General features: G+C 42.1%; 1 protein-coding gene across 7 annotated transcripts; it reads left to right on the top strand.

The window, feature by feature from the left end:
- Window positions 1-690: 690 nt before the first annotated feature.
- On the top strand, window positions 691-17,736 carry LOC103642154 (MAP3K epsilon protein kinase 1). Of its 7 annotated transcripts, XM_008665468.2 has the most exons (24): window positions 691-1,046; window positions 1,161-1,295; window positions 2,443-2,463; window positions 3,039-3,112; window positions 3,224-3,314; window positions 3,397-3,480; window positions 3,855-3,956; window positions 4,895-5,026; window positions 5,116-5,187; window positions 5,269-5,372; window positions 5,566-5,668; window positions 5,807-6,142; window positions 6,806-7,096; window positions 7,199-7,243; window positions 11,370-11,549; window positions 11,645-11,728; window positions 11,813-11,904; window positions 12,331-12,414; window positions 12,526-13,211; window positions 15,275-15,666; window positions 15,774-15,908; window positions 16,548-16,954; window positions 17,043-17,157; window positions 17,270-17,736. In XM_008665468.2, exons 1-24 carry the CDS (start codon window positions 987-989, stop codon window positions 17,444-17,446), a joined length of 4,002 nt encoding a protein of 1,333 aa, XP_008663690.1. In that variant the 5' UTR covers window positions 691-986; the 3' UTR covers window positions 17,447-17,736. The 7 variants fall into 7 exon arrangements, with proteins under 7 accessions (XP_008663690.1, XP_008663688.1, XP_008663689.1 ...); XM_008665466.4 differs by having other exon boundaries at window positions 728-1,295; XM_008665470.4 differs by lacking the exon at window positions 3,855-3,956 and having other exon boundaries at window positions 729-1,046.
- The last annotated feature ends 1,850 nt before the right edge of the window (window positions 17,737-19,586 follow it).

Raw genomic sequence — 19,586 nt, 5'->3', positions numbered from 1 at the left:
TGGGTGTCCGACACTCGTGCATCGTGGTGGAGCGTTAAAAACTAAACCCTGGCGGTCTGGGACTCTTTTATAGACACTAGAACCTGGTTCGGCTGAACCGGATGACAGCATTAGGCCAGAGCTTTCCTAGCCATTGGAAACTCAGGCTTCGTAATATACAAACTATATATATATATATATTAATATAATCATGCTGGACAGGTTCGACAGTGCAGGTTGAATAGATATGGGCCTACTTTGCCGGATCGGGCCACAACAATATTAAATAGGATTGTGTTTAAATAACTATCACATTTAGTCAAGGTCTACATGTATAGTAATATATATAAATATAGAAACCATATCCATACACGGACATCTAACTAGTATATCACCGTTATTTTAGTATTCCTCAAAATGAAACATTTTATTATATGCTCATAGTCATTTTTCTCAAAAAAAAAAAAAATTACAAACCGTGCAGCTCATGCATTAGCGCCTTGTCTACTTGAGAGTGAGGACCGTTAATATATCCAGGAGGTGTTGATATGCACGTTTTCGACCATGTCACATTTTTGTTCAATCGTTTGAAAAGGACATTGAGACGGACACATGATGACAAGATCTCATATGCTAGTTGATGACAGCTAATTAACAGTCCTCCTCTCCCTTTATCCCTGCAACATCCTCGCTGGCATCTGCCAAGTTCGAAGGCCCACCCCGGTATAAAAGGCGGATCCATTCCGTTAATTTCCCACGTCCAGGAAAAATATCGAAACAAGGACGAAAAACACGAAGAATTACGGAAGAGCACCCCATCTTCGGTTTCTTTCCTCCGGACTTCTTCCTGCTTGCGGCGTCCGCCAATTCCCTTCCCTACCCAAACCCTAGAGCAAAGCTGAATGGCCCTCGCCACGAGCTCGCGAGAGACTCTGCGCCGCCGCCGGTGACTGCTGATCCGCCCGCCGCCGCCGCGCCCGGTGCTTTGTCACGCAGGAGGCGACGGTATGGCGTCGAGGCAGCACAATGCACAGTTCCACAAATCCAAGACGCTCGACAACAAATACGTGAGGATTTCTGGCGCCTCTCGCCACGGATCCGGGGGAGAATTCTTGTTTCGTTGCTGCGAATTTTGGGGTTTTCTACTCTCACTCACTGCCCCTGCGCGGGCGCGTGTGCAGATGCTCGGAGATGAGATAGGGAAGGGGGCGTACGGCCGCGTATACAAGGGGCTTGACCTGGAGAATGGCGATTTCGTGGCCATCAAACAGGTCTCGCTGGAGAACATTCCGCAGGAGGATCTCAACATAATAATGGTGATATTTTTTTTTCTTTTAACTTATCATGCACAGGAACTGACGACCAGCAGACGTGAGGAATTGCGTGAAATGTGGTTTCGGGCGGAGCTGTGTGCCTGTGTACACAGCGGCTGCAGTGCAGCTATAATATGGAGTTTGAGCCATGCAGCTCGCCCTTTTGTAGTGTACTTTTTTTGCTGTGAGATTACATCCCATGGATAGGTTCTGCTAGCTTACTCATGTGAGTTGTAAGCAAGCTCTCTGTTTGGTCACATTGTTCAAAAAAATTATAGTATGATTATATTGGGATTTCATAAAAACAATGTATTATTTCCAAATTTACTACCAATATACAGGTTTTGTTTTGTCACATTGTTCACGAGAAAAAAAATCTGCAGTTTCTACACCATGACTAATAGTGACTTCAGCCTTATATGCCTTTGCAAGCAACAATGAGATTTTGAACCTCTGCAACTTTTCTGCAATTGATGGATTAGTCTTTTGCCTACTTAACTACATATAGGTGGTTTGACAGCAAATAAAAGCAATGTGTAGGCTGACACGTGGTTCTTCTAAATCTAAGCTACAGATGTATAGGTATCGTGTAAACTGATAATATCTAAAATAGAACTTTATGTGTTGGTGTTAATTTTGCAAGTTCGCTGAGTTTTTTTTTTCATCCTTTTGATATTGGTTTCATATATCACCTAACACTTGAAGATGATTTTGAAATCTGTGTGTATGCCTTGTCTAAATGTTGTCCTTTGGACTTTTGGAGCATATCTGATGCATCTGTCCAGAGCTTGTGAAATAACAACTTTAGTTGTTTTGTTTGCTTATTTACCATACGGACATACGGTCGGACTTACTTGGCCACATACGCCATCAAGTACCACAGGATGCACTAGTGCGGTCACTGCTTGATTTTTTAGAACACTGGGTTTAAGGAAGTAATACATTTTTTTTGCATTCTTCTTGTATAACCATTTATACCACAGTACCACTGTGTTATACAGCTCTTGTTAAAACACTTCCCCCTCTTTTTGGTGAATATTACTATTTCCTGCAATTGCTCTTGTATTCCTGCAGCCTAGGGTTCTAATTAATTGTCTTTGGTGCATGTTTAACGATTCTGCACAATGCTTTTCTGGTATGGTGTATGCAGCAAGAGATCGACCTTTTGAAAGTATGTTTTGTTGTTTTTATATTATGCAACTATAATCACATCTCTATTTTTTTTCCTGTTAACTTACACAAATAGACATATGTTATTTCCTTTTAATCAGAACTTTTATTATATTTGCATGCTCTACCAGTGTGTAGGGAGTTTCTGTGGCTTATGAAAATTCATATAGATCGAACTAACTCCTTTATTTGAGTTGGAGAATACAACCCTAACCCTAATCAGGGTTGGGAGTGAATATATATAGCTGAGTGTTGTGGGCCAAGGCCCATTACAATGGAGGTATACACAGAGACGTAAACAATACTAACACTTTGGTCTAGTATATACTGTTATACACTTTGAGGTGCTTTTATTTCGTTTTTTGATCATTTGGTCCATCATACTCAGTCTCTCCCTAAACAAGTAAATATAAGAGGCAATAAAATTTGGAAATAGTAACTAGTCTGGTGGGAAAGCTAAAACTATTTATTCTTTCAGTTGGTTTTAGTAGCTTTTATTGTTTTTGAAATTGAAAGCAGGAACTTGGTTGTTTTAAGCACTTATGCAGAACTCCAAATCTTTTGTTTTTTGTACAGAATCTTAATCACAAAAATATTGTCAAGTATCTGGGATCACTGAAGACAAAGAGCCACCTCCATATTATTTTAGAGTAAGCAATCATCGTTGAAAATGTCCTCATAGTTGATTCAAGGTAGAGGTATACAATATACATCTAGTGAATTTCGACATGGAAGTTCTAATACCATATCGATATCTGCAGGTATGTGGAGAATGGCTCACTTGCCAATATTATCAAGCCAAACAAATTCGGACCTATTCCTGAATCTTTGGTGGCTCTTTACATTGCTCAGGTGCTTGTGGTGGTTACTGTAATACTACTACTTTTCTCTTTTTCCCCTTATTTTTATCTGATTTCAGTTTTTATATGACCAGGTGTTGGAAGGTCTTGTTTATCTGCATGAACAAGGTGTCATTCATAGAGATATCAAGGGCGCAAATATACTGAGTACCAAAGAGGTTAATGGCTGTATATTATTTCCCTCCTTTTTTCTTTGTTTCAATCATTGAATTTGGTAAAAGAAATCTTGGAATGCCTAGAAATCTGAATGTTGTTAAACTTGTCTTGGAACTTGGAAGTAACCTTCTAATACCATAACTGGAAGCATAAAACCATGAAAACATGTAGTCACATGACTGATGCAGTAAAAAAGAAAGAAATAAAGGGGCATCCTAGAGATAAAACCATGGACAAATAGTGTGCTAGCGTAGATTTTGGGAGGATGCATTTTTATTGTGAAGTGTGTATCCCCCTTAATTCTAAACTTGCAATAGAAACATAGCAGTAATATGTTTTCTCTACATATCTTCATTTATGAACCCTGCTTGTTTAGGGTCTTGTCAAACTTGCTGATTTTGGAGTTGCCACTAAATTGACTGAAGCTGACATCAACACTCATTCTGTGGTCGGCACTCCATACTGGATGGCGCCTGAGGTCGGCTATTGACTAACCATTTGTTGAATATGATGTTTCTACTGCATTCTTGCCCTCTATGCCACTTAGCATACTGGAGTAGGTTATTATCTTAATTTTTTGCGTCTTACTATTAAATGTGTTGAAGGTTCCCTGGTTCCATTGTTTTGTGGATGTAAAATCTGTGGAATCAACAAATACTAGGGCAACCATTAATTTAACATTAGTTCATCAAGTTGAAAGCTCAACTCATAGAAAAAAATAACAATGTCTGCTTATGTGGGGGACACATTGTTTAGAACTTGGGAAGATGATCATGAGGTCAGTAGAACTTATTTACACCAATGTGTTACATTGTTTCTGGAATCCTATATGTATTTTCAATATTTGGTGATCATGGTTTTGCAAATACATGCCAGTGGCACCACAAAAGTATAGGTTTCTAAAGGATGTCTGGACACAAGGTTGACTCAACATATCTAGTCTAGGCTGAAGAGTTTTACTTACATATTCAACTAGGACAAATGGACTGATTTAATTCGAAAATTCACATAACTGATTGTGTTTCTTACTCCGATAGATATATGGGATGATATTAATTGCTATGATGGCTACTATGGTCTTATGTCTGTCACCATAAAAATGTATATAATTGCATTTTAATGCAATCTATGATTTGAGTTTCATTCATCATCTTATCAACGCATGACTAAAGAAGGGCATACCTAGTATCAGAGGCTCCCACATGAGTGGGTATAGGGAAGGGATAAACCGAAGCAAGCCTCCCCCCCTGCAAATGCAGATAGGCTGCTTCGAACCTGTGATCTGATGACTCAGTGAGAGCTCTCACCATTGCAATAGGCCTGCCCTTCCTTATCAATGCATGACTACATTAGTTTTTTAATACATTGTAGGATTTGAGTTTCATTCATCATCTTATCCACACATGACTACATTAGGTCATTGAAATGTCCGGCGTTTGCGCTGCTTCTGATATCTGGAGTGTGGGTTGCACTGTAATTGAGTTGCTGACATGTGCCCCGCCATATTATGATCTCCAACCTATGCCTGCACTGTTCCGTATTGTTCAGGTTGGTTGCATACAGCTGTTTCGATTTATGTTCATCTTTGCAAGTTACTCTTTATTGTGCTATGTGAGTATACTATTTTTTTTGTATAGGATGTGCATCCACCAATACCAGAAGGACTGTCACCTGAGGTTACTGATTTTCTCCAACAGTGTTTCCAAAAGGTTCTCTATCTTAATGTTATTTGAGGACTTCAATTTGTATTTCTTTACTTACATGGCCTGACTTTTTTTAAATTACTTTAGGATGCGATGCAAAGGCCTGATGCAAAAGCATTATTGATGCATACATGGTTGCAAAACTTAAGACGAGCTTTGCCTGGTTCTCTTCGGCAACCTACTCCATTGAGGTATAAATAAGAGTGTCATGTGATAGCGAATAGTTTGATGAACATATATACAGTCTAGAAAAGTACAAACATCATTGACTTTTATTTTGCTTCATAATATATCACTAAATTGGATGTTCATTGATTATTTGAAGTTTTGAACCTTCTTTCCATTGAGAAGACACTTACATTCTCCTCCTGTCGGTACAATCAGGAACATCGATGGTGATGATGAAGGCTCAAGAGGTGATAATAGCTTGGGTTTTTGCGACACACCAGGAGATATTCAAACAACTATTACTTCTAATGTTGACCAGGTAACACTATCAGGGTTTTTTACTCGTCATGTTTAGCTCAGGGTTATGATCCTCCCAAATCTTCTGCAGTGCACCCACTATATTCTTAGCCTCTGAGGTTTGCAAATTATAAATTATTTTTTATTTATGCTGCTCTAGGAGAATGGGAGTAAAGAACCAATTATGGACTCTACTGTACAAAGTAAATCTGAAGAGCTTCATGATGGAAATTTAAAACTTACTGAGGGCAGTAGTTCAAACAGTGTGGCGCTTATGAAAGATAATGTGGTCCTTAATAAAGGTCCGACACTAGTTTTACATGAGAAGTTACCGGTGGAATCTTCATCTGGAGGTGCTGATTTGAATGGCAAAGTAATGGCACATGAACTATTGCAAGGTGGTCCGCCAGGTAAGGTAGAGCTGGAGAATAAAGAAAGTTCAAGTAGTGATGTGTTCTCCTTTCAGGCTGGAAGACAGAATATTGGCTTCCAAAAGGTGAGATCCTTGTGCATAGCATTTTGACTTGAAAAAATCTTCTATAGTTCCTTAATCAAGAACTGTAAGGAGTCACTATGATGCACATGTTTGTGTGTGTGTGTGTGTGTATAACTCTGACCTGCGGGGGGTAAGACAGTCCCCGGGCATTAAGAAGACCTCACGCACTCCGAGAAAACCCCTGCCCCACCCATACACAGCGACACCAGAGCCCATATTTTTATATGCACCCTACATGCACTTTCTTAAACAACCATTTGTTGTACAAGTGGAAGTTGAAAAGGTTGAAGCAAAATATACGAGGAAATATACTTGGACTGGCTTGTGTGTATGAAGGAACATGCTGGGATTATGCACGTCTATTCAGTTCGAGTTAAGTTACAATTGACACCCTTTGATCGAATGATGCAACCCGCTATGCTGCCACTGGCAATTAATTTTCAAATTTAGCTGTTTACATGCAACTATTAAACCATCATAACGCACATCTCCGACCTTTCATTCATTAATCAATCGTGTTGATTACTTGTCAATTGATCTATAATACTTTCGCTAGGTGAATAGCTATCAATGTTTACTCATTATCAAGGTCTTGAACTGATTTTATTTTTATTGGAAGTTCTTTGAATTGCCCTTAAACATATCCATATCCTGTCTTGACAGGTGGTTGAACCTTCAGTTGTTGAGGGGCCAAAACAGCTTAGTAGATTTAGTGACAAACCTGAAGATGCCTCTTTGGAAGACTTATTTCCACCAAATGATAAATGGGGAGATAATGGGGCTGAACCTTCAACATCAACTACTGTCCAAGAACTTAAATATAATGGTGTACAAAATGCGTTCTTGAAGGGGCTCAATGCTAGGGTGGAGAAGCAAAAAGAAAATGATAACGAGTCTATGAATGGTGGAAAGCTAATTGAATTTGCCATGCAACTAGAAAATATTGACGCGTTGGTACTGCACAACACTACTCTATCTTTGTACCTTTTATATTTTAAAATAGATGGATTCTGTTTATTCTAGCTCTGATTTCAATGGTATTGGCCAAATTTATAGGGTTTTGGTGAACATATTCCTGGAGAGAGTCTTTTCCCTGTGCAGGTGTGCCATATCTACTTCTATAGTTTATTAGCATGATGTGTTCTACAGCTTTGGTCTGTTTTTGTGTAAAATTGATGTCAATACGTTGGCATATACAATGATGTCCACTAGGCTGTAAGGTGTCTTCAGGGCTCAAGGCGTTGCTGATGTGTTGCCAAAAGCAGTGAGAGGGAAGGAACCAGCAGGAAGGCAACCGCTGGTTCCATTGCTTGTGGAGGGGGGGGGGGCAGCATGCAGGCTGCTGGAACTGTGGAAGAGCTTACTTTTGTGGCAGTCATGTTCGTTCCTGCTCCCCTCACTCTGCTCAGAATACCACTGGTAGTGTGCCTTTACGTTGCTGCTGCTGGCGCGTAATTGTGGTGGGTACAATATGTTAGGTGTATAACAAGGCATGGACTATCTCTTTGAGAGGAGGATTGGCTGAGTACCTAGAAATGGTGACAAGCTGGATAGTCTAGGAAGGCAGTCTCTTTTCTTGTTTTCCTTTTCCCTTGAGATGTGTATGGTGTCGTGTTACCTTACCACCTCAAGTGCCTTGTCAATATGAAGGGGTTTGGTTTGCCATGCCTTGCCTTGCAACCTAAGAACGATGCTTTGGCAATGTTCTTGGTGAACCTTTACAGTTCTATAAACATACATCTTTTATATGGGAATATATCAGGTGCAAACCAACTACTTGGTGCAAACCGTGCAAACCAATACGTTGGTGGAGGTGGGAGGGTGTATTTAAAAATATACTAGGGGTGGTGGAAGGGTCGTTTTGGAAGATGATGCACGGTGGGAGGGCTGTTTTGAAAAATTATCATGACTGCTTGCACGGTTTACACCTGATACATTTCCTTTTATATATGACTGTCAGTTGTTTAATTATGTAATATCATTTCATTAATAGATAAAGGAGATTAAAAAACCCCACTAAGGGTAACAGAAAAACCCACACACACCCCACTTCTCAACACCAAGGATAACACACCACTAAGAAAAAAGGAGACAAGACTAGACCAAAAACATGGACTAGGTACTATCCTGGTCATGGTTGTGAGCAGAAGGATACCCTTCTCTCGAGCCAAGCCCTAGAAGGTGAACTCCTCACCAGCCATTACCAACGCAGAACCTAAGTTAGGCAAACTCTCATTGAAAACACAATCGTTCCGCTGTTTCCAGATGATCCATGCTGATTTGGTGACCAGGGATCTATGGGGAGGAATCCCCTTGCTATTCACCCATGGATCCCCTCGTGATCCCTGGTCACCAAACCAGCCCTAAAGGTTGGGGGCCAAACCAGCCCTAAAGGTTGGGGACTTGGGGCAAGACCTGCTTCAGCATTTCTCCACCATTCGTCAAAAGTGAGGTCGTCTGGCTGAGGAGCAAAGGCAGCCAACCCCAACCTTTGGAGCAGAACATACCAAAACTGTCTGGCAAAAACGCATCCCACCAAAAGATGATTGATTGTTTCCATGTCTTGGTCACAAACGACACAAAGAATGGGATGGGATAGATTTCGTCTGGCTAATCTATCTGCAGTCCAACATCTGTTATTAAGCGCCAGCCAGATGAAAAAAACACATTTTGGAGGAGCCCAGGCCTTCCATACTCGGTCATAGGCCTCAAAAACAGAAGATCCCTGCAGCAGTACCTCATAGGCAGATTTGGCTGAATACTTGCTATTAGCTGACAACCTCCAGATATGCTTATCAGGCTGCCCCTGCAACTGAAAGAAGGTTCCCAAGCTGGAATAATTCCTGTAGCAACTCCCATGACACTGCCCCATGAATATCCTGCACCCAGGAGTCCAGGACCAGTCGACCAAGGCTTCAGTCACCAATCGCCTGTTAACCAAGCGCCTTGGGATCATACTAAAGATCAATGGGGCCAAATCTTTAATCCTTTGACCATGCAGCCACCTGTCTTTCCAAAAAAGAGTTGAGGATCCATCTCCAATTTCTGAAGACACAGCCATATCAAATAGACTTTGCAACTCAGGGCACACTGAACTTGAAGGCACCCCAAGGTCTACTGGTATCAGTCTTCTTGAGCCACAACCACCTTACTCTCAAGGCCCAACTCAGATTTTTAATGTCTGAAATCCTGAGCCTCTCCAAAGGTAACTCCTCCTAATTTTATCAATGGCTTTGTAAACCCAAGAGGGCAGATCAAGGGCCATAGCATGGTAAATAACAGTGGAAGTGATCACAGACTGAACATGGACAGCCCTTCCAGCTCTGGTCATGAGATCAGCTTTCCACCCAGGAGGGAGGCCTGCAAGTTTGTCAATGAGTGGCTGCAACTGCATCTTAGTTAATCTCTTAATAGACAAAGGCAGTCCGCAGTCCTAAATACTTAATAGGAAAATTATCCATACGACAGAGCAAAAGACCTTGTATGATGTCAACCTCAGGCTGTCCACATCTTATAGGAACCACACTGCTTTTTTGTATATTTGTCCTCAGCCCCGCAGCATCACCAAAAAGGTTCAAGATCCTCAATGTCAGACCAATATCATTAGCACTAGGGCTAAGAAAAATTATAACATCATCAGCATATAAGGACACCCTATGCTGAATGAATCTAGAGGATAATGGCTGAAGCAGCCCCAACTAATTCTGAAAAATGAAGAGGTCTGACATGCTGGAGATTACAGACTAAGTCTGGTTCATAGTTTTGCAAAACTAGTTACAAAACTGCTGGCTAACAGGTTAGCTGGTTTTATGGATCAGCTTGTGGCCAAGAACCAAAGTGCCTTTATTAAAGGAAGGTTTATTCAAGAATCAAGATAATTTTATGATGGTCCAACAAACTGCTAGGTTTCTTCACGGCCAGAAGGTTCCCAGGACCCTTCTCAAATTGGACATCACCAAAGCTTTTGATACTGTCTCTGGCCCTTCCTTTTGGATATCTTGGAAGGTTTGGGTTTTTGGAAGAGTTTGGAGAGACTTAATCAGTTGTCTTCTTTCCACTTGCTCCACTCAAATTCTTTTGAATGGTGTTCCTGGTAGCTTTATTAGACATAAAAGGGGTAAGGGGTTTGAGGCAAGGGGACCCCCTTTCTCCTATGCTGTTCACACTAGTCATGGATGCTTTAAATCTGAATTTTGTAATATGGTTCTTGCAATTCTTATGCAAAAGAATGCCCCTGTTGGTTGATGGCATGATAAGTTTCCAGTTGAATTTTATGATACTTGCATTTGAAATAGACAGTATGTTGGATGGCTTATTGCTAATTAACTTAACTGTTAACTGTCCTAAAAGAGATCACCCCGAAACAATTATTTTTTCTTACTCAGTACAGTGTATTTTTGTCTGACGTTAAGACTTGTCCTGCTAAGGGTGTGGAAATCATGGGCTCCACCGAAGTGTCGTTTTTTCATTTGGCGTGTTGCCCATAATAGATGCTGGACGACTGATCGATTAGCTAAGAGGTCAAAACCACCCTGAAAAATGTCTTCTATGTGACCAAGCTGCAGAAACTTTTTTTCTCGAACGCGCAGGAGAGCTGCACATCATTATATTAAGAGAGGAAAGGTCCAAAGTGGACCGAAATACAACACCCAGAGGGCAGAAAAGAAAAAACGAAAAAACAGACCAAGACCAAACCCTCAAGCTGCAGAAACTTTGGACCATCTTCTTGTGGCTTGCTCCTTCTCAAGAATCTTCTGGTATCAGCTTCTCCGGAAATTTGGGCTGTACTCCCTTGCCCCTCAGCCAGCTGCCACCTCCATGCTAAGGTGGTGGGAGGAAGTGTCAGATGTGGTTTCGGGTCTTACTAGAAAAGGCCTTGACTCCCTTTTCATCCTGGGTGCTTGGATTATATGGACCCATCAGAATAGATGTGTCTTTGATGGAATGTCTCCAAGCGTCACCTCAATCCTTGCTTTGGCGGATGAGGAGAGAAGTCGTTGGGAAACAGCTGGGTCAAAGGGCTTATGTTCTCTGGCTGCCTATTCAGCTGTTCCCTAGGGTGGTTCTTTGGTTTTTGTTTGATGAATATTTTCTTGTATGCTATCTACTGGCATCCGTAAGGAGGCCTTCTGATGTATGGTCTGCTTTAGACCTTTTTTCTCTATCTTCTTAATATATAATTGCTAGGGTTTGGCCTTGACATACCTTTTGTTCTCTATTTTTGTAGTCTGTGGAATACAACAAAATAGTAGCACAACTGAGACCAGGGGAAAGTGAAGATGTAATACTGTTGGCATGCCAAAAGCTTCTATCAATTTTCAGTTACCGCCCTGAGCAAAAACATATTTATATGGCACAAAATGGTTTCCTCCCGCTGATGGAACTCCTTGAAATTCCCAGAAATCGTGTATGATGTTTCACTGTGGTTTTACAAACATTTTTCCTGCCCCTTTACACCATAGAAGTTGTTTATTTTGTTTTTTTTATTTTTTTATTTTGCAGATATTATGCTCTGTTCTGCAGCTTATCAACAACATTGTAAAAGATAGTACATGCTTCCTAGAAAATGCTTGCCTTGTTGGCCTTGTAAGACTAATGTTCCAGAGCAATTCACGACCTTCATGCTCTGTTGACTGGGATAGATAGTTGATATTTAAAAGTTATCTGCAGATTCCAGTGGTGATGAATTTTGCAGAGCCAAATCGTCCAAAGGATGTTCGGGTGCAAGCATCCTTGTTTCTTCAGCAGCTTTGTCAAGCCAGGTCTTTTTCTTTCTCCAACATAACAGCAACAGCAAAGCTTTTTATGTCAAGCAAGTTGGGGGTAAGCTAGAGTTAAAAACCTAATAGAACCCACAAGTCATGGTCCGGTCACATGGATAGCTGTTCTCCATGCACTCCTATTCAAGGCTAAACCTTTGGGTATATCACATCCTTTCAAGTCCCCTTTTACTGTCTCTTCTCCAATCAACTTCGGTCTTCCTTTTCTCTCTTCTCATTACTGTTGCGCCTTAGGATTCCACTATGCACTGGCGTCTCTGGAGGTCTCCGTTGGATATGTCCAAACCATCTAAACCAATGTTGGACGAGCTTTCTTTCTCCAACATAGTTGATAATTTCTGATTTTTTTAATAAAAGAGTGGAAGGGACAAAAGCTTTGGTGTACTAATTTCTGGTTTCTATCTCCAGCACCCTGACATTGCAAATGTTTGTTGCATGCCAAGGGATCCCTGTTTTGGTAAGCTTTATGGAGCCTGACTATGCAAAATACAGGCAAGTCTGATGGTTGTTGGTACAATTATTCCTCCATATTTTTCTTGTGTGTTAATTTGTTTAAATGGTTGGATCTAACTAATATACTGAAAAAATATTTTAAATTAGCAGGGATATGGTTCATCTTGCAATTGACGGCATTTGGCAGGTCTTCAAGCTCCAGCATTCAACTCCAAGAAACAACTTCTGTCGTATAGCGGCAAAAAATGGGATGCTTCCTAGGCTGGTGAATACACTATATAGCCTGAACGAAGCAACAAGATTTGCTTCAGTCTCAGGGTCAGGTGCTTCAGTAACACAGAATGGCTCAACCCCCCGACGAAGATCTGGCCAATTAGACCCTTCAGTTCTTGAAAGTTGCAAGGCAAGGCTGGATCATCATCATTCATCTGGTTCTCTGCAATCTCTACAAACAGACGCAGATAAGCACCATATATTAATGGACTCGTCATCTCCTAGGTTTAGTGATAAAACCGGCAGTAACTTGGAGAGGAATGATAACGACTTGGTTATTCGGCCACAGAGGCTTAGTGTTTCTGCTGGAAGGACATCTACAGACAGATCACCAAAGCATGTAGAACTAGTTTCAAATGGTCATATTAGCGGTCAAAATGACCAGGTCCGACCTCTACTGAGTTTGTTGGAGAAAGAACCACCTTCTCGACATATATCTGGACAACTTGATTACGTTTGCCACATAACTGGATTGGAAAGGCATGAAACCATTTTGCCACTATTACATACATCGACAGAAAGGAAAACAAATGGTGAACTTGACTTAATGATGGATTTTGCTGGTACTTTATTCTGTGCCCATTATTCAGATGTTAGTCCTTAGCATATTGGTGCATCCTCCTATTGTGCGTTCTACTTTTCACCTAAGTAGTTTGCTTTATGTTCCACTTTTCCCTGTTGAATTTATACTCTTTATTAAATGCTAACGTTTTCGATTCTAGTTACACATGGACAAAGAAACCTAAAAATAGAATATAGATAGTGATTATAAGACATTTTGGCATTTCTAGATACATAACTCTGTTAGGAACTTAGATATACATTGTGTCTAGATACATAGTAAAAGGAATGTATCTGAAAAGCCTAAGGGCTTGTTCGTTTTGGTGATAATACACATGTATTGGGTGGGATTGAGCCGGTTTAAATCCATAACAAGTCAAAATACATCCCAATCCCACCCAATACACTCCAATACACATGTAATATCAATAACCGAACAAGCCCTAAATGTCTTATAGTATGGAACACAGGGAGTAGTATTATAACCTTTCTTTACTCTTTATAAGCTCATGTGCCATCATATACCACATTTGGTATAGTTCTAATGTTTAATTATTGAGATTTCTTTATGTTATATATTTGTCTATTTGGTCGGTTCTGGTTCCACTAAGTCCTTTTCCCCCAAATAAGGTAGCTCCCCTATAAAAAGGAAGGAGTTCCTGATTTCCGGTATTTGGATAAATCATAAAACCAAAGAGAGTTACGGTATGACTATCCAGCACACTTTTGCATAATGTAATGCACAAGTTAATTGAAAGCACCTATGCTCTAGTAATCTAGTTACAGACCAAGTAAAAAGGAGAAACTAAAGAGACATCAAAGAACCCTCCTGGGTTATAGACCTACATTAGATTATTAGTTAATTTCAGAATCAGATTTGACTGTTCACATCTCCTTAAAGTACTTGTGTACTGTCAAATGTAAGCCTATATGACCTTGTGGTCGGACTAGTATGTCACTCAAGTTGGGTTTTCCAATGTTTCAAGTGCAACATATGCTCTCTTTAGTGGTAAGGGAGTGTGTGGATGAGTTTGCACAAAGACAGACACATTTTTACCATAGCGCCAGATGGTAACTACTCAGCAAAAGTTGCTTATGAAGGGCTCTTCCAGGGATCGTGCTCCTTTCTTCACCACAAAAGAATCTGGAAATCCTGGATGCCACCCAAGTGCCATTTCTTCCTGTGGCTGGTGGCACATGATAAATGCTGGACTGCTGATAGGCTGCAGAAAAGAGGCATGAACCATCCGGCTAGGTGCCCTCTTTGTGATCAAGAACCTGAAAGCATTAATCACCTGCTGGTTTCCTGTGTGTTCTCAAGAGTTTTCTGGTATAGGCTTTTGAGAAAGTTTGGGTTACACAGCTTATCCCCTCAGCAAGTGGAGCCTTCCTTCCTTGGTTGGTGGGAGAATTCCTCGGCTCAGGTCCTCAACATGAGAAAGAAAGGACTGGACTCCCTTGTTGCTTTAGGGGCCTGGATGATCTGGAATCATAGGAACAAGGTGGTGTTCGATGGAAGGACCCCCTCTATCTCCTTCCTTCTTCAAGCTGCTGAGGATGAACAGGAGACGTGGCGGCTGGCTGGTGCCAAGGGGCTTTCCTTTTTGGCCAGCCAAACTACCTAGCTCCTAGGGCTGTAGTGTTTTTTGTCCAGTTTATGGATAGCTTTGTGTACGCTTGTTTCTGGCCTCCATAAGGAGTGCTTGTACCTGGGTCATTATGGCCCTTTATTTTCCCTCTACTTTAATATATGGGTGCGCAGTCCTCCTGCGCTCTTTCGAAAAAAAAAAGTTTGCACACTTCCTGTTGGAGGGGTTCTGTTTTCAAACCAGTACTTCCTCTCGTAAATGAGGACACACAGCTCTTGTGCATGTTTACTAAGTTTCTTTTGTGTAAATGACAAGTAATGTCATACTTTATTGTAACACTCTGACAGTCATTTGTGAACTGTAGAAACAATTTGAAGTACGGAAAGAACCATCCATTCCCTTTATGCAAAAGATGCGTAGCATGTATTTATTTATGTGCTAAACTGCTAAAATATTGGTTTTTAAATTTAATGCAGAGGTCTCTAGACATGGAAGAGAGAATGGCCATCTGGACTCGAGTATAAAAGTTTCAAATAGAGTTCATAGTATGAAATATGCACCTTCGACAAGTGCCTCTAATGAAGGAGCATCAACTTCTGGAGCTGCATCGCAAACAGCATCTGGTGTGTTATCTGGATCAGGAGTGCTCAATTTAAGACCAGGGAGTACAACATCATCAGGCCCATTAGCTCAGATGTTCTCTTCCATGAGCGCAGATGTGGCACGCGAATATCTTGAAAAAGTAGCTGATCTTCTTTTGGAGTTTGCACAGGCAGACACTGTGGTAAGATCTCTGATGGCCAGCCAAAGCCTTCTTACAAGGCTTTTTCAGATGTTTAACAAGATAGAACCTCCTATTCTTCTTAAGGTAATAATCTAAAACATTTTTTTGGTTCTGCTATATACTTGTTTATGTGATTCCATTTTTTTGTGTGTGTTTGTTTGGTTTATGGAACTATTTGATCTTTTGTGCAGATTCTTAGGTGCATTAATCATTTGTCGGGTGATCCTAATTGTCTCGAGACACTTCAACGCACAGATGCAATCAAACATCTGATACCGATTCTTGAGCTTTGTGATGGACCTCTGGTTTTTCAAATACATAGTGAGGTGCATAGTGTTTTTTGTTGAAGACTTGCAACCAAGCATGATTGCTAAGGAAGAAATCCTACTAACTAGTTTTTCAGGACTCATTTTCCTTTTTATATGGTGAAACATCCAGAGTCAATAGTTTTGAAGATTAAGTTATGACCCATGTTCTATATCTGCTGGAGTTGGTCTACTACATTTTTGTCCCACCATTTCAAATTTTAAGATGATTGGCTTTTCTAGATACATTGCTTCAACTATTGTATGTCGAAGTGCATAGCAAAATCAATGTATCTAGAAAAACTAAAACGTCTTAAAATGGAGGGAGTATTATTATTCAGAGGGTGCCGTGGGGGAGTGGGACTATCCTAAACGAGTGAAATAACAATATTACATTTGATGCCTTGTTATAGCAGTATGCAATACATTAGTATACTCATAGTTGGAGTAGCGAACCATCTTAGAGTGAGAAAACTGTAGCCAGCAGAACAGCATTGTCTACAAAGATGACAATTTGTTTTAGCTGTGCTCCTTTTTTGTACCTTTTAAGTTGAGACCTGATGCTATTAAATGCTAACAACCAATTTATCAGCAGATAATTTGACTTCTGTTGCACTATTTTCTGAGCACATAATTGACTGCCTCTGCCTTTGTCTCTAGGTCCTCAATGCTTTGTTCAACCTTTGCAAGATTAATAAAAGAAGACAGGAACAGGCAGCTGAAAATGGAATCATTCCTCACTTGATGAATTTTGTCATGTCAGACTCACCTCTGAGGCAGTATGCCCTGCCTTTGCTGTGTGATATGGCTCATGCTTCTCGCAACTCTAGAGAGCAGTTGAGGGCTCATGGAGGACTAGATGCGTACTTAAATCTGTTGGAGGATGATGTATGGGCGTGCACGGCATTAGATTCTATTGCTGTTTGTTTGGCTCACGATAATGATCATAGAAAAGTGGAGCAGGCACTGTTGAAAAAAGAGGCAATTCAAAAGTTAGTGAAGTTCTTCCAAGACTGCCCAGAACAGTATTTTGTCCATATATTGGACTCTTTCTTGAAGATAATAATGTAAGAGTATAAGGCATATTTCCTGATTAGTTGCAATCATGCTATAAGACAGATTACTGATCTGTACATTGTATGCATGTTTCGGCAGGAAATCTTCTAGGCTAAACACAGCAATGGCCACCAATGGCTTGACAGCATTGCTCATTGCAAGGCTTAACCATCGAGACGCTATTGCCCGCCTGACTCTGCTGAAACTCATAAAGGTTTGCTGCCTAGCCTTAGCTGTTAGTCCTGAAGTTTTAGGACGCTCACTGTGATTGAAATGATTCTAGTAGTTTGTAGAGTCTCAAATTTGTTGTTTACATATTCTTCCAGGTTGTCTATGAGCATCATCCTCGACCAAAACAGGTCATAGTAGAGAATGACCTCCCTCAGAAGCTACAAAACCTGATTGAAGAACGCAGGGGTGGACAACGGGGCGGCCATCAAGTGTTGGTCAAACAAATGGCCACCTCATTGCTGAAGGCGCTGCACATCAACACAGTATTGTGATTTTGATGGGTCATGTGTTTTCCTCTCAAGTTAGTGTTTACGTTTTCGCTAGAGGAAGAAAAGGGGCGTCCTTCTCTTTTTGCCTCCTTTTCTGCTGTGGTGGCTTCTCACGAGCACCAGACTCATTTGTTGTACCTGATCCCTCCTTTTTTGGGAGAAAGGTTCAACGTTTTGGTGCAGGATAAAATGGGCTTGCTATCCTCCAGTGCTGTGTATATCTAGCGTATGTTAGTGAAGAAATTGCAAATTAGACAATCTAATTAAAAAAATTTAAACCATATTGACATTTTGTTCCGTGTGTTAGTAGATTTTCCCTAGCCTGACCCACTTGCACCAAGCAAAATGGTTGATATCGTGGACGTCTTTAACAGGATGCAAGAAAGCATCACATAGTTCTTTTGATGCATTACATTACATAATTCTTAAGCGTATACAATGAGATGATCAACTATTCATGCCAAATTCACGGCGTGCATGTCTGTTGTTTATTTCATTCAGCTTCATGAGTTCCACGGGGAGGATATAAAACTGAAAAACAAATATTCCAAATGATTGTAGATGCTCTGTAGGAAACTCGCAAGCTCCAAGCTATGTTGGAGCGTGAACTTCTGCTTCTGCACTCCTAGCGGCTGCACGAGGCCACAGTGACAGCAGCTGTAGCTAGCTGGACCCACTAGCCTCTCAGATTTTGGACCCGTGTGCCTGGGTCGACAGAATGCAATGAGGAGACGGGCAGGTCAGGGCTGGATGGAATGGAATGGAACCGTGACACACCACCTGCAGCCACTCGCTCCCTGGCTGGCCGGCAGCCTTGACCAAGTTGTCTGTCGTCCTTGGCAAGCTGGCCATGCAGTGCACGCATGTCGTCAACCCCATCCGTCGGAATAAGCATGGAGTAGTGGAGGCAGGCAGCACCCAGCAGGGGTCACCGCCCACGCCGTCTGTGTGTGATCCCTAGGAGCTGGAACATGCATGCCACGGGTTCCATTCCATGTAGCTAGCGTTCCATGGTCACCAGGCGTTCCGGCGTTTCGTCACCATCATGGCAATAGCCGCATAGGATTTGCAGCTAGCTGAGGGCGAGGACAAGTCTGATAGCAGCGGCAAATCCAGCCCGGCCGCGGGATAGGGTGGGTGCTGTAGCTGGGGGATCGGACGGATGGAGTAGTCTCAAAAGCCACAACGTCTCAACCACCGTACCACGCATGGAAATGGAAACGCGGCCCGGCGTCCGGTCCCCAACGACTCTAACCTTACCGGCCGGCCGGCTATACATACTGCACCCTGTGCCTGCTGCACGCATATGCCGGCTATACGGGCATACGGCCGCATGGGGGAACGTACGGTTGGGTCGTCGGAGTCGTAGGGTAGGGGCCGGCCGGCCGGCCGGGTGTTCGTGCGCCGTAGGTACACGACGGCACCCACCGTACCAATAATTATGAATTGTGTCTAGCCGTCCGCGTAGGGCATCGATGGCGATGATGATACGACGATGACAGCGGCCTACTAGTGCGCGGCGCGGCGCGCAGGTGTGCACCAGTGGTGTGTGGTTGTTGGTTGGTGCCGTGTCGCGCGCGCGGGAGGGGAGGTGTGCCAGCCACATGCATGCCGCGGACCGCGGGCGCGGGGGACGGACGCCCGCCCGCGGCGCTGGGACCGCGCCGCGCGCCCTTCCCCCTGCCGTTTTAGCCGCGTCGCCGTCCGGAAAACGATCGCGCGCATGCACACTTGCTAGTGCTGAAGCACAGGAACAGCGGGAATCCACACAGTTGTAGAATAGAACTGGCGGTGGCCGTCGCTCGGCTCAGCTCGTTTTTTTTATGAACTGGGCTAAGCAGTTTAGCGCGTAGGTCTGCGTTGGCGGCAGTTGCAGCTCTACATACGTCACTCATGCACACACACACAGCAGTCGCAGCGGAGACGTACGTACGTGCACCGCCATGGCGTAGCAAAGGCTAGCTCACGGATGCACCGATCGCGATCGATTCGTGTGCCATTATGTCGATGCCAACTTATTATTAGCAAGCATAATGACAGGCACTATTAACCTAATTAATTAGATGACCCTAGCTTTGCTAGCTAAACTAGCAACGACGACACAAGATCACTAGTAGAAAAAAATTAAGCTATCATTCGACAA

This window comes from Zea mays, chromosome 10, assembly GCF_902167145.1.
Source record: "Zea mays cultivar B73 chromosome 10, Zm-B73-REFERENCE-NAM-5.0, whole genome shotgun sequence".
NCBI classification, from domain to species: domain Eukaryota; kingdom Viridiplantae; phylum Streptophyta; class Magnoliopsida; order Poales; family Poaceae; genus Zea; species Zea mays.
Note: the sequence above shows the minus strand (reverse complement) of the source record. Positions and strands in the feature narration are given on the sequence as shown.

Bases quoted from the DNA above. Each gene is read 5' to 3' on its own strand.
- LOC103642154 (XM_008665466.4), top strand. From the start codon at position 987: ATGGCGTCGAGGCAGCACAATGCACAGTTCCACAAATCCAAGACGCTC. The intron at 3,957-4,894 runs GTCGGCTATTGA...TGACTACATTAG, and splicing joins CATACTGGATGGCGCCTGAG to GTCATTGAAATGTCCGGCGT. The intron at 5,188-5,268 runs GTTCTCTATCTT...AAATTACTTTAG, and splicing joins TCCAACAGTGTTTCCAAAAG to GATGCGATGCAAAGGCCTGA.